We start from the raw sequence: 14,033 nt of genomic DNA, 5'->3' as shown, positions 1-14,033 counted from the left end.
TTAGTCATTCCGAATCTTCTTCTGAATAGCAATTCTTCACATTAAAAATGGATCACAAGTACTCAAAGTTGCTGACTTCCTCAATTCTTTCTCTGATAAGGTACATGATTCTCAGCAGCTTCCTTCTAATTTCCTTTGAGAAACATAATCTTTGTTATGCTTCTCAAAAAAAAAAAAAAAAAAAAAAAAGTCTGCATAGTTTTCTGTAAGCAGTGTACATTATTTCCTTAACTACGTCCTTAGAAAATTTCTAACTTTTGCCAAAAACTTATTGCAATTTAATTTGTACGAGATTTATAACACCTTTTTGTATAATATAATTTATTAGTATGCTAGCAATAAATTTACGTCCACATATGGCTGTTGTAATGAGAATTTTTTCATATAGAGGAAAAAATGTAGTTAGTCCTTAGCCTTTTGGACATCAATGTATAACAGCCCTTCAACAAGAATTGGAGCGTGGTCATGTGAACAGAAGATAGTTGATAACTCTTCTGTTGACGAGTCTCTTGAAATCGCAAATTTATGCAGTCTTGTGTCTTTTATGTTGAATGAGATGCATTGTAAACAAAGTAAGAGATCAGGAAATGACAACAGCAAGGTAGTGGTTTTCAGATAACACTGTTGGAACTTCATCTACCAGTATAATTCAGGTAGTGAAAAATGAACAACAGAATGGAGATAATGAAAAGATTGTATACATTTTTCGTGATATAACTACTGGACTGCCGTTGCTTAAATTTGAAATCCTGAATGTCTAGACGACGAGAAAGACTGCGTGGTGTTTATAGGTGGATAAGATAGTAAGATATAATAGATTGGTGATATCTAATCCACTTAGCCTGTTAATTAAGAAGAACAGAGATGTAATTAAGACATACAGAAAAAGTGAGATTTTTTTCATGTTAATTTTGCTGTCTCTTAATCCAGTGGATAACTTTGCTCTGTTTGTCTTATAAATTCAAGGAGGCCTTATAAATACAAGCCCGTCTCAAGTAGGCTTTTACTAATATCCATGCCCACAATGGGATTCGAACCCACGACCTGTTGGTTGGAGAGCGGATGTGCTACGACCAACCAGGCCTGCAACAAATAGCACTGTTTTTTACTTTTCATCCTTGTGTGTCATGATGAGTCAACATGTACACGCATGGGAATTGGAATATAACCAAGTTGAATGGTTCGTGTTTATCATATCGTATACCCACGCCTTTGTGGATGTACGAGTGGCAGTGCGAAACGGTTCGAGTAGACTAAGGATTACATTCGTATCGCCTCCATAGAGCTATAATCTGAACATTTTCTTCTTCCTCCTCAAAGCTTCAGCTTGCTGCGTCTACAATACTCCAGTGCAGCTAGTCTATCCGTCGTATTCTTGATCTACCAGCTGATATCTTTTCGTATTTGCTTTCCGGTCTCTTGCTAGTAACCTTAACTATTCTTTTTGGGTCCATTCGTATCTTTTTTTTTTAATTCATTAGTTATGTATTATAACTGATATTCTTCATGGACCTTTGCATTTTTTTTACTCTAAGTATGTTTTATTAACTATTTTTCTTAATGTTTTCATCTCTCCTGTTGTATTTTTGATGTTTCAGTTCTTGTTTTGCATGCATATCAGTATTGGTCGGATTATTGATTTAGATATTCTTACTTTTGTTTCTTTTGCTAGATCTTTATTTTTCCATATAGTTGAATTTAGATATCCTGATATGTTATTAGATATGATATTTTTACTGTTTACAGTTATTCCTAGGTATTTAGATATCATGACTTATTCAATATTTTCCCATTTAATTCTAATTTACATCTTATTAGTTATTTTGCAACCACTATTGTTTTTGATTTCTCTGTTAATATTTGCACGTTAAAACTGCTACATATTTGTTGGAATTTGAATGCTTTTGGAGAGTGTCTTGACTTCATTTCCTGCGGATTTAAATTTTCTTTTTGATTTTTATTTCTTTTAATTAATTTCTGTTTCTTAAATGTATTACTTCGTCCATAAGTACGTTAAATAAATATGGGATTAAAAGAATCGTCTTGCCTGATTCCTTTCCTTAGAGAATTTTTTTGCGTGCTTGTATCATACTTTATATATATACACTTTACATATAATTTACACAAAAATAAGTGTGTGTGTGTGTGTGTGTGTGTACGCACGCACGCACGCACACACACACACATACATACATACATACATACAGTAGACGCCGCTTATTGTGATCGTGGGACAGTCGCTTTTCGATAACAATAACCGGCCGATAACATTAAGCAAACAATATAAAAAAATTGCATCATTTATTTCAATTTATTGTTATGAACATTATTTAATTTAATTTATTATTATAAACAACTTATTAATAAGCCACAACATAAAATGTATTTAAAAAATTTATCTAGTGTTGTCTGTCATGTCTTCGAATATAGTAGTTCATGAATAAATTAGTCATACGCATATAATGTCTTTCGCAGTTTGTCGCTCTATGTTGCACACCGCGACAAAGTATTCGTAGAGCTCCTTGCATCTCAGCATTGGTTGGAGGAGCTTCTACAATTTGTTTTTCTATACATGTATTACGTTCATGTATAGAAAATTCTTCTATTAGTTTAAAGTTCTCGACGGAAGCAGCTTGACATATTTCCGACACTCTCATTGTAGCCACCACTTCAACGTTGTTATCAATATACAACCAATTTTCAAATTCCTCTTTTGACATACCGTCTGGGGTTTTATCAAAAATTTCATCTGTAAGATATTCAAATTCTTTGGAAGAAGGAGTTTGGCTTGAATAATCCACCTTTTTTGGAAGCAGTTTTCAGTAGTGTTCTCTGAGACTTCCACGACATTGCTAGCAAATACAATGCATCAAGAAGGGAAATCTTTTTTTGCAGTTGCACTTTTATCAGGTTGGTCTTTTACAGAGGCGTAGTGAGGCTATGGCCATAGGTGCAAAAATTGAGATTTTTAAAGTTTTTTTTTTATTTTTTAGAACGGCGCAGTTTTCTTTCCTGGCCATAGGCGCCAAAATTCCCCACGACGTCTCTGGTCTTTTATATAATCAAGTTCAGCTATAATTCTCGCACAACTTCCCTGCGATAATAAGCTTTAAAAACTCGTATGATGCCTTGGTCACATGGTTGAATTAACGATGTAGTGTTCGAAGGCAAGAAAATTACTTTTTACAAGGAAATGTTTTTTAACGATAAATTGTTTGTGTGTGCAATGCAGTTGTCTACCAACAAGACAATTTTTCGCTTTGATTTAAGATCCCAATAAGCTAACCAATTATTGAAAATGTCATATATCATCCAAGCATTTGCACTAGAACAGTAGTCAACAGGCAAACTTTTTACACCTTTAAAACACCGAAGATTTTTACTTCTTCCAATCACTAGGAGCTCTCTCGTTTCTCATTTTTCATATTAGCACAACAAAGAACTGTCACTCCCTCTTTTGAAGATTTAAATCCTTTGGTACTTTTATTTTTAAACAAATAAGTATGCTCAGGCATTGCACGAAAATAGAGTCCAGTTTCGTCTGAATTGTAAATATCCTCGGGAGAATATTCAGCAATAATTTTTGGCCAATCGGTCTTAATCCACGCATCAGCTGATAAAAAATAAAAAAAATCAGCACTTTTTTCTTCGCCATGAATATGCTTGTACACAATATTCTCTCTCGCTTTTTCCACCTGGTAAACCATCCGTCGGTTGCAGTGAAATTTTATTTGCCCATTGTTTTTGCAAGTTCTTCTGCTTTTTGACGCATCAAAGGTCCATTAATCGAAGCATTCTTTTCAAATATTACTAAACCAAATTTTTAATGCTGATTCCACTTGACTATCCTTACCAGATCGGGATCTCTTCCAATCCATGTTCTCATTAGTAAGAGCTGAAGTTTCAATGTTTCATCGTTTTTTTTTTTTTTTTTTTTTTTTTTTTTTTTTTTTTTTTTTTTTTTTAAGATCTTACAGAAGAGTGGTTGTGAAATTTTTAAATGTACAACCGCACTACGCTGACTCATTTTGGGCAACTTAACATAGCACTCCAAAATTCTTTGCTTTTCTTGAAAAAATAAATCTTTACGTTTTTTACTTGCTCTTCTGCCATAATGCTAAAGGCTGTTTTAACGAGTATTTAGAGTCAAATTTTCACTTACTGAAAGAAAGCACGAAAATAAACTCGAAAAATCACAATTAGACTGTATTTATACCCCCCCCCCCACTGCATTTGCCTGGAAGATATAAGATTTACGGAAGAATAAGATTAAAGAAAGATTAACAAGAAATTGTCAGATTTCAACAAATGTTCTTTGTCAAATTTTCTCCTGATTAACCCTTATTTCTTAGAATTCTGAGACGCAAAAGGCTAAACATTCAAGGATTTTGACAATAATAACCGGAACGTTGATTATAATAGACGGATTCTTTTTAATTCAATTTAAATTATGTGTTTTGGGAACCGACTGATTTTGATAACAATAGCTGATTGATAATATTATCCGCGATCACGATAAGCGGATTATACTGTAATATATATATATATATATATATACAATATATATATTTGATTGTTTCGATAACTTGCAGTGGTAAATTTCTTGACGTTAACACTTTCAATACATTGTGTAATCTGATTGTCAAAAGTCTTCTACAGGGTGTCCCAAAATTCGCGCAACAAGTAATTTTGATAGAAAACACAGGTTTTTAATTAAAAATTGTAATTTCTTATTGATTCATAAAGTATACAGTATAGGGTTATGCATGGAATAGCATATCGGGTAAATGGCCTCCACGGCTTTGCTGGCACATACGCAGTCTTTTGTCGAAATTTTCCATGACCGTTTTGCATAAATGTGGCTGAATTTCGTTGATACAGCGCTCAATTTCCTCCTTCAAGGCGTGGGTGGTCGTGGGCTTGTTGGCATAAATCTTAGACTTCAAAAAACCCCAAAGAAAAAAGTCCAGCGGCGTTCAGTCACATGATCTGGACGGCCAATTCTGATCACCAAAACGGGAAATTACACGACCAGGAAATGACTCATGCAGCAATTGAATGTTTCTCGGGCTGTATGGCATGTGGCACCGTCTTGTTGAAACCACATGTCGTCCACATCCATATCTTGCAATTTAGGCACAAAAAAAAAACTGGATTATCATGTCGCGATAGTGAGCACCATTAACTGTTATTGCCTTACCAGCCGCATTTTCGAAGAAGAATGGACCGATGATGCCTCCAGTCCAAAATCCGCACCAAACAGTGACACGATGTGGATGCATTTGTTTCTCAACAATCACTCGTGGATTTTCTGAACCCCAAATGCGACAATTTTGTCGATTAACGAAGCCATCAAGATGAAAACGAGCCTCATCGCTGAAGATGATTTTGTTCGAAAAATAAGCATCCACTTGTTGTTGTTCCATAATCCATTCAACGAACTCTCTTCGCTGTGTATGGTCAGTAGGCTTCAGTTCTTGAGTCAATTGAACTTTGTAAGCATAAATATGCAAATCTTTCGTGAGAATACGCTCTAGAGAGCTTCTCGAAATGCCCACTTCAAAACCACGGTGCCGAATTGATGTTCCTGGACTCTCAGCAACACTCTCTCACGAACTGCTTCGATGTTTTCTGTTGAACGACTTGTCGAAGGACGGCCAGAGTGTATAAGATCACTAATTGATCCAGTTTCCTTGAATTTTTTAATTAATCTTTTCACAGTTGATGAAGTTAAATCACTATTCCGACCATATTTTGTACGAAAATTGCGAACTGTAGCTGCCAAACCTTCATTATTTTTAAAATATTGCTCAACAACGAAAATGCGTTGTTCTTTCGTGTAGCGCTCCATTTTTAATAACCCTGAACTGTCAGCTGTCACGCTGTCTTTTTTTTTTTCTCGTTGGCAACAGTTTACCGCACAAATGGCGTTAAATTTAAATCTTGCGTGAATTTTGGGACATCCTGTATAAGTCAATGAAACACATAAATATTGGTTTGCTAATCTGCTTTATGACAAATATGGCATCAGTGCGTTATCTTCCCTTATAGCATCCTTATTGTTGATCATTATAATTCAGTATTGGTTCTAATTCTTCTGTAATAACTGTTGTATGCATTTTAGGATAGTGCAGAATAAGTTTATTCTTTAGTAGTTTTTAGATTCAGATTTTGTTTCCTTTAAAAATATTGTTATTGTAATGTTCTTTCTTCATTCATTGAGAATCTGTTTTTAAAGATGGATATTATTTAATTTCTATGTTTTCAGTCAATTCTTTAGCTCCCGGTTTTAGCATTTCGTTATAAATCCCATCAGTTCCAGCTGATTTCTTATTTTCAATTTGATCTAACTGATTCTATTAAACTGTTATTTATTTCGATTTCATCTGTGTTTTCTGGCTGTAGTATTTCAGACATTTTTATTCCTCCTTCATATAATTTGATAAAATCGTTTTCCCATTGTTTTCTTTCTATGACTGATATTTTTATGTATTCTCAAATTTCTTTTCTTTGATTTCGGATTATTCTCCATACTTGTTTCTGTGATCCTTAAAAGTCATATTCCAATGGTTTAGAGTACTCTTCCCAATATTTTTGCTTTGAGTCTTCTTTTGCTGTTTATTTCATTCTGCATTCTTGTATACTCTTCATATTTGGTTATATTAGTCTTGTCTTGTAAATATTTATTAAATGCAATTTTTAGTTTCAAAAATGTTTTTATTTCTTCAGTATACCAGGAGAGTCCATCCAAAAGTCTTATTTGAATATTTTTGTTAGAACAGCAAGTCTGATGATCTGTAGAGTTTGTACATGTATTGGTTTACAATTAGCTAAGTTTATTTTATTTATTTTTCTTGTATGTGTTCACATATTCGAGAGAAACAGACCTAAGAAAGCTGTGGACTGGAACCGATCTGTTACGGTACTTTCATTTTCATGAAGTTTCTTTTACAGTTGACGTACTGCGAGTAATGCCGTATAAATTGCATTTATCCAAGTGAAAAAAGATTGTGACATAATTTCAACTTTATATATAAAATATTTTAGTACTACTCATCATGGGAGAATATAGTAAGAAATTAAAATAATGCAAATAGTTGCGCTTGCGATGCATGAGAAAAATGTTTGCAGAAACTAACAGAAACAGTTTTACGTTATTGGTCCTTTTTTTTTGGGGGGGGGGGGGTAATTCTCTAAAAAAAAATTGTGCCAAATAAACTATAAACCAACCAACCAATCTCTAAAAAAAAATGCACACTTCATTTATTTCGTTCCTTATTGAATAATCAGTAATGATCTTTTGAATAGCAATTCTTTTATTATTATATTAACTCGAAAGGAACTAACAAAAAACAAAATCCATGTTTGTCTTCTACTTAATATTAAACCGAATGAAAGTAATTTATGATATGATATTATTATTAATAACTGGCCTCTGATCAGGGACTGGCAACTTTTTTTTTTTTTTAGAAATCCCCCCCCCCCCCCCTCTGTATTCGGTAGTAGCGTGGATGGTGTTAATGTTAATCAGGAATTCTGTCCTAGACATGGAACGTTTTCAACTCTCCGATAAGCAGAGTAATAGTCACACATCGGCTCAGAAATGCAACCGCCAAAAGGCATTCACAATCATCCATGCCACAATAGATTTAGAACCGATGACTACTGATTGGAGAGCGAATATGTTATCCTGCCAGCCAGGCCGGTCATCAGTTCCATTAGAGTCACTTGTTAAAAGTCAGTCTTCTAATACCACATAGGTATTTCTCTTCCGGTGGAAGAACAATGACAATAGATAATTTTAAATATTTTATACTTTGCATGTGATCAGCCATAATCTTTAATGACTGTGTTTTGCAATTTTATTAACACACTTAAGAATCGCCCAAAGCACCGGGCACGTATTCGCTTGCTAGACTAAATGACTCTTTTTGTATCTCTCTGTATTCGGTAGTGCTGAGTTGTCAGATGGAGGATTTTAGACTCTTAAATGTGACATTGGATTATGTTATTTGAGATTTGATGTTTCTGAACGCTAAGCTACAATAAAAACATTAATAAAGCGGGAAAAGGAAGTCGTGTCTTCTTACCTGAAGCTGGTTAGTTCATTGTTGATGATGAAAGGGGACTTGGTAAGAAGTGGGTGATATATTAATTAGAAGAAGGTTGAATGGTAGCGAAAGACATGGACAAAAATAGGCGGGAAGGAGAGGGATGGATTCTGCGTGAAGGAAGAATGAAAACTTCACTATTCGCTCTTTGATTGTTACACCTGGTAATAGACGGAAGGAAGAGGTTTGGTAATGTTCCCTGTAACTTTGTTAATTGAAGACAGAGGGCGGGAAGCCAGAGTTAAAAATAATCATAATAAATAAATCGCAGCCTCGTGACTTTTTATAAAAGGAGTTATATTAAAAAAAAAAAAGCTCGACGACTGGAATCAGAGCCGGGCTTAGGCCGTTTTATCCTGAAGCAAGAAATTTAAATTTGATAGAATTTTGGAATATTTCGCTGAACCGAAAGCAACTTCTTGGTAGGATTATTTATATAGAGCGATAAAGTATATGAAAATATATAAGTGGGGGGGGGGGGGCTATAGCTGCAGTTACGATTTCCTCGAAAGCTAGACCACTTTAGAAAAGTGTTAATGAAAATTTCTGTTGACTTATCATGACCCCCATCGGCGGTTCGCACACTAAGAAATTGGTATTGATAATAGCGGCGTCTGCTCTCCGGTTATCATGAATGAATAAATTCTCCTGCTGTGATAATAGTTGCTGACTTGTTGGCCGAGTGGAGACGTTTACTAACGTCTCCACTCGGCCAACAACTTGAATATTTGCAAATGCCTTTAGTTGCCAGACGAATTTCGTCACCTGGTGGACCATCAACCTGCTTAGTGGAGGCCTGAAGTGGTTTAAAAAGTACCGTGTTTGGTCTCTAGAGCAGAGTTTCCGGATTATGTAATCCTTTATGTGTGTAGGTTTACAAACCGTTCATGGGTGGGATTCGCAGTGAAAAATAAATATGTAAAAATGCATTACTTGTTTAATTAATATGCTGACCAGCATGCTTTGGTATTCTGTAAATGATTAGTTGTGTTAGCAGGTATTAGGTATACAGAGTTAAATCTGAAATTATAAGGAAAAAAGTGCAGGCTTATTTATATGTTAACTGATTTCATCTGAGTAATGAATCACTAAGACATGTACTCACTCTTTGTAACTCTTACCTTAGCTCATCTTTCACTCTACATGATTAATTTTTGTTCGGCTTCTGCGTTTCGGAGTCAACGGCCAGAGTTTCCGGTTTCTATTGGCTGCACGTAGTCACTGTATTCGATAACGTCACTGCACCTGAGCCCAAGTTGGCCTTCACAAGACGGAACACAAGCAGCCTTAGGCTGAAGTAAAGACTGAAACTAGGCTCCGCGGTGAGTCTGGCGTCAGTAGGAGTCGATCGTAGGAGGATGTTTGACGTCTCACGGACAAGTGAAAGGCATTCTCTACAGCATGCTCTATCAGAAGCAGTTGCAAACGATATCCAACTTTGTTATTGGTTATGCAAGACGTCCAAACTTTGTACAGTACCTGCGACGCTCACATCTGCTCTTCTGACTGTGACTTGAGGTTACCTTGCTCTCTGAAATGCGCGCAGTGTGTCAGTTTTTGGCTCATCGTATAGATAACACGCCTAAGTTAGCAACGATCCGCTGTTCATCAGCCAAGCGTTGATCACGTGTTAATTCGCGCGATGCTGAAATCATTGGAAATCGACACAGTCCCTGCTTTGTGTCATTTCTTCAGATAGACGCTAGTTACTCCCTCGCATGTTTAGTACACTTCACCCAGAAGGAATTTAAGTATTATATGCCGACAGAGTTGCCAGTTTTGCACGGTAGGAATTGTGTGTCGACAGCATGCACAGAAATTTGCAGGATTATCTCGACGATGAGTGGTCATCCATGAAGTTTTACTTACGCAGGTTGGCATCACTATTTGTTCAAATTGTTTCAATTATTGTTGCACTTGTTATTAAGAATCCCTGATAACTAGTAGTTGGCTTAGAAGTAATGATATTTATGTAGAATAAGCGATGAAATATTGTACTCTTTTGATATAGATTTAGTATACATCTTATAGATTTCTCTGATAAATATCTCAATAGAAAGGATAGAAGCCCGATAGTTCGAAATCAGATGACAGTATCCCTTTTTATATAAAACATATGTTGTAAGGAAGGTCTGTTCGAGATAAGTAGAATTCGAAATTTGTGAGAACGCATGGTAGAATGAAAAATAAGTAACTTGGGTTTGTATATCGATGTGTAATAATGTTGGTTATGTTCTGTGTGTCGAATGTTCCAACACTGCTGTTCAGTTTGTGTGTGTATGTGTTTACACCTATAATAACATACTTAGATTTACTTGCTAAGAGCAGTGACTCCTGGGAATCAAGAAGGAAAGACTAAATGCTGCTGTGTTATCTCTTCCTTCACAGAATAGGTTCATGCTCTTAGTTTACAGACATTTAATGCAACCAACTTGTCATTCTTTAGCTTTATCCTGTAAGGGTGAGTGTATTATGTCTGTGGATATCTTTCAAGGGGGAGGGTTTGCCTTCTTGTAGAAGTCCTCACCTGCTGACTGCATGCTTCTTTCCCCCCCCCAAAGCGCTGTTTTCCTTGTTACTGTAGAATACTCAGGTCAACGAGACAAAGAAAGAAAAAAAAAACACTTAATAGTCCATTCTGTTTGCTGCAATTGAGAATCGAATGCTTTAAAAGTAATATATAATACCTTTCTTCTTTTTACTTTACATTGGTAAGCTGATTTTTTTTCTTTATCAGTTTGAAAGCAGATCTCTTTAGTCGCTTGGTTCAAAGAAGGGAAATCGAGGGAGAGAATCCATAAATAAATTTGGAATCTCTTGAGAGAACGTTGACATGGAAATTATGGAGCGTGTATTTTGAGTGCTCGTCGATGGCGTTATTCCGTGGTATTCATTTCAGCATTTTTTTTTTTTTTTTTTTTTTTTTTTTTTTTTTGTAGTTTTCAATATGCATGTGTCATATGACCTTAATTATAAGGTTACCGTTCAGAACTACGAATTCCCTCTAAGTGGTAAACACATTTTAAATTAGTTTCGATCATGAATTACAGGATTGTTTTAACCCACTGTGGTAATATACGACAGAATCTTGCCATTGAGATTACATAATATATGACTCTAAATATGAAATTTCAACCATGATCTGACCATTTGCAAGCACTTGTCGTTATCAACTGTTCATTAGAAAGCTCCGGCACATTGCCATACTACAAGGCCTTGCCTTTGGGTTAGTTATCTTTGTCAAATATTTGAACTCTTCAGCTCAAAGAGTTAAGTATTTTTCTTGATGATATATCCAAGGCCTTATTGCAGTGATTAAAGAATAACTGAAAACCAATGCGAATGAGATATATTGTATGAATGAGATGGTGTATATTGTACTTTATATCAGAACACATTTCATATGCTTGTTTCAAAACGAGAAATGGGGATGTTCGAAATGAAAATAACTATTAAAATACTGCAAAGAATTATTCCGGTGCATATTAGAAGTTGCATATCAGTATTTGGAGAACTTTATGAGACATGTATATTTACATACGTTTTTCTTTATAAATCTGAAAGTTTCCATTGTCTGCATATACTGAAAGGAGTAAACCGATCTCATAAGGAGATGATAGGATTTTTCTCCCGGAAGTTTGCCCTTCCCTAAAACAAATTGGTCATTGTACACACAACACACTGGTACTTTGCAGCGCTATGGTGCAATCCTAGACATAACAACAGTGAAGATTTGTGACTACTGTAAAACGTATCTATGCAATTTTGAGTCGCATTTAAATATTTATGGCAATCATAACTTGTGGACAGTAATACTGTACCGGATATGGTGCTAGTATTAAGTTCCACCATCTGTTAGTGGGTGTGTGTATATACACACACACACACACACGCCAAGAGACGGATATTACGTAATGTTTCAATATTCATACTTTTGAATTCAGTTGACACTACATATATTATTTTGAATTGAAAAATAAATAACTTAAGTCTACTTTTTTTTTCTTTAGACATGTCAAGTACTTATGATCTGCAGTTATACTTGGGAATTGGCCGAATGATTTTAACTGAGTGTTCCATCTTCCTTCCTCAGAAATGTTGCCTGTCAGTATGTCATTGCACTTTAAATCATCTTTGATAAAAACTGCCTTTCAAATTATAACGAGTGTTAGGGTTACTGTAGTTCGACTGCATCTTTCTCTTGCACGCTTTAATGATGCGGATGATTTGCGAATTTTCCGCGCACAAAGAAGATTTTACCGAATTAAAAATGCGCAATTACTGTGCCCAGCTCCACGTACAAGTGTCTGAGTAAATATGCAAGTTTAAGATTTATTTCTGCTATATGCTTTATGAATGTAAGACATAGTTCTTTAGTGTCTTTTATAGCCTTATATGACACGCCCGAATTTTTGAAATGCCAAGGTATTGTTGTCATAGTGTATATCCGGTAACTCACTCCATTGTCCTGTGCATTCTTAAACCTCTTCCCAGTTCGCTGCTGAGGAATCGCCAACACCCTCATGATGTTGAAATTGCTTTTTCTTACTCTCAGTTTATTTTATTTATTTTATTTTTTTTTTTTTTTGTGAGTAGTGATAGCGGTTCTAGTTCATGTTGTTTCCGACTGACACAGATACTACTTAGATAACGTACTTAAGGCTACAAAGGTGCCAGTGGTTCCCTGACCTGTATTGTTAATGATAAAGAACTTAGTCACGAAGGTTAATGTTTCCACCAACCATAGTAGAAACCCAATTTCGACTTCCGCGGTTGACTAATATAGGAAATGGTTTCATTTTCTTTTCTTGAGCTCACTTGCACTCACTTTTTTTTTTTTTTTTAGTGTATGTTTTAGCAAAGTTACAGTAAGATAGAACTAAACCCGAAAAACTTTGTTTACTTTTTATTACATATCGATTTCTAATATAATGCTTGAACTGGACGCCTGGCGTTAACGTATTTTCATCGCCCAATTGCTCTACTGAGATTTATAATGGACATTCATCTGTTTATGATGCCGCTTTGAAGTGCATAGAAGCTACTGTAGATGACATCATCAAGAATAAGCGCGCATTTAGCTTGTTATTAAAAAGAACCCATTCTTTTTATAACAGTTTTTGCTTTTATTTTGTAACTAAAGACTGACTCCGACAACTGCCGCAGCGAAGCTAGAGTATGAGAGTGGTGGGAACAAACGCTCAGAGCATTTTCTGTGCAACGTTTGCACGAATAGTAAAGGCGGTTAATACATAGTTTCCTTTCAAGCTGCGTTAACTTTCTTCCCCAATATTACAAATGTTTTATAGAAAATATTTGCATGAAATTTAGATATGATTTGTTGAATTTTATAAGCCCAAACGAAAATAATTTTACTTTCGAGAAAATATGGTTTAAATAGTTTTATATATATACATAGTCTGAAAGGATCAATACTTTTTTAAGATTGTATATGACTTGGAGAAGACGTTTCAAACCCTTACCCCCCACCCCACAGCATTCTTGTAGATTCATTTACGGATAGTTATATTTGGATGCACACAAACTTGAAAACACTGCGCACACGTTCACTGTTTAACACCATAATCTTCGCGGAAGAGTAATTTCTCCATGCGTCATTAAACGAAAAGAGATTTTCGGTTCAAATTCCATCCGTGATAGTTGGTTAGTTTAGATTACGCCAAAGCAATGAAGCGAGTATATTATGTCAGTAAACTATGCATGTCCTCGATTCTGCTGACATGTTTTGCAGGAAGCAAAATCTGCAATTTGAGGATAAAGTTGTGCCACCTCCTTCGTAGACAGTTTCCGTTGCTTCAAAAGTCCTTATAATTTTTCTTCGAATGCTCCGAACAGAAATCAACTCCACATCTTTTCATCCAAGGGCATCGTCACTACCGCGCTGTGCAAGCGATCTGTCTG

At 35.4% G+C, this 14,033-nt stretch overlaps 2 protein-coding genes across 5 annotated transcripts in view; one reads left to right on the top strand and one right to left on the bottom strand.

Moving 5' to 3' along the window:
- LOC150110524 (transmembrane anterior posterior transformation protein 1 homolog) overlaps positions 1-9,343 on the bottom strand; it is a 222,130-nt gene extending 212,787 nt beyond the window's left edge. The window contains exon 1 of one of the 2 annotated variants that reach the window (XM_090399604.1): positions 9,233-9,343. The gene's annotated coding sequence lies outside the window, so the exon portion shown is untranslated. The remainder of the gene's footprint in view (positions 1-9,232) is intronic. The other variant, XM_090399611.1, reaches the window with a different exon arrangement.
- LOC150110523 (uncharacterized) overlaps positions 1-14,033 on the top strand; it is a 245,728-nt gene that overhangs the window by 83,428 nt on the left and 148,267 nt on the right. The window contains exon 1 of one of the 3 annotated variants that reach the window (XM_090399588.1): positions 9,849-9,984. The exons of the other annotated variants lie outside the window; for them this stretch is intronic. Coding sequence (XP_090255714.1) covers positions 9,920-9,984 — 65 coding nt within the window. The 5' untranslated portion in view covers positions 9,849-9,919. Of the gene's footprint in view, positions 1-9,848; positions 9,985-14,033 lie in introns of those variants that run through there. 3 annotated transcript variants of the gene reach the window in all.

The sequence above is a fragment of the Typopeltis vanoorti genome, chromosome 1 (genome assembly GCF_054136105.1).
Source record: "Typopeltis vanoorti isolate ZY-2024b chromosome 1, IOZ_Tvanoo_1.0, whole genome shotgun sequence".
Classification (NCBI taxonomy): domain Eukaryota; kingdom Metazoa; phylum Arthropoda; class Arachnida; order Uropygi; family Thelyphonidae; genus Typopeltis; species Typopeltis vanoorti.
This window is presented reverse-complemented; position numbering and strand designations above follow the sequence as displayed.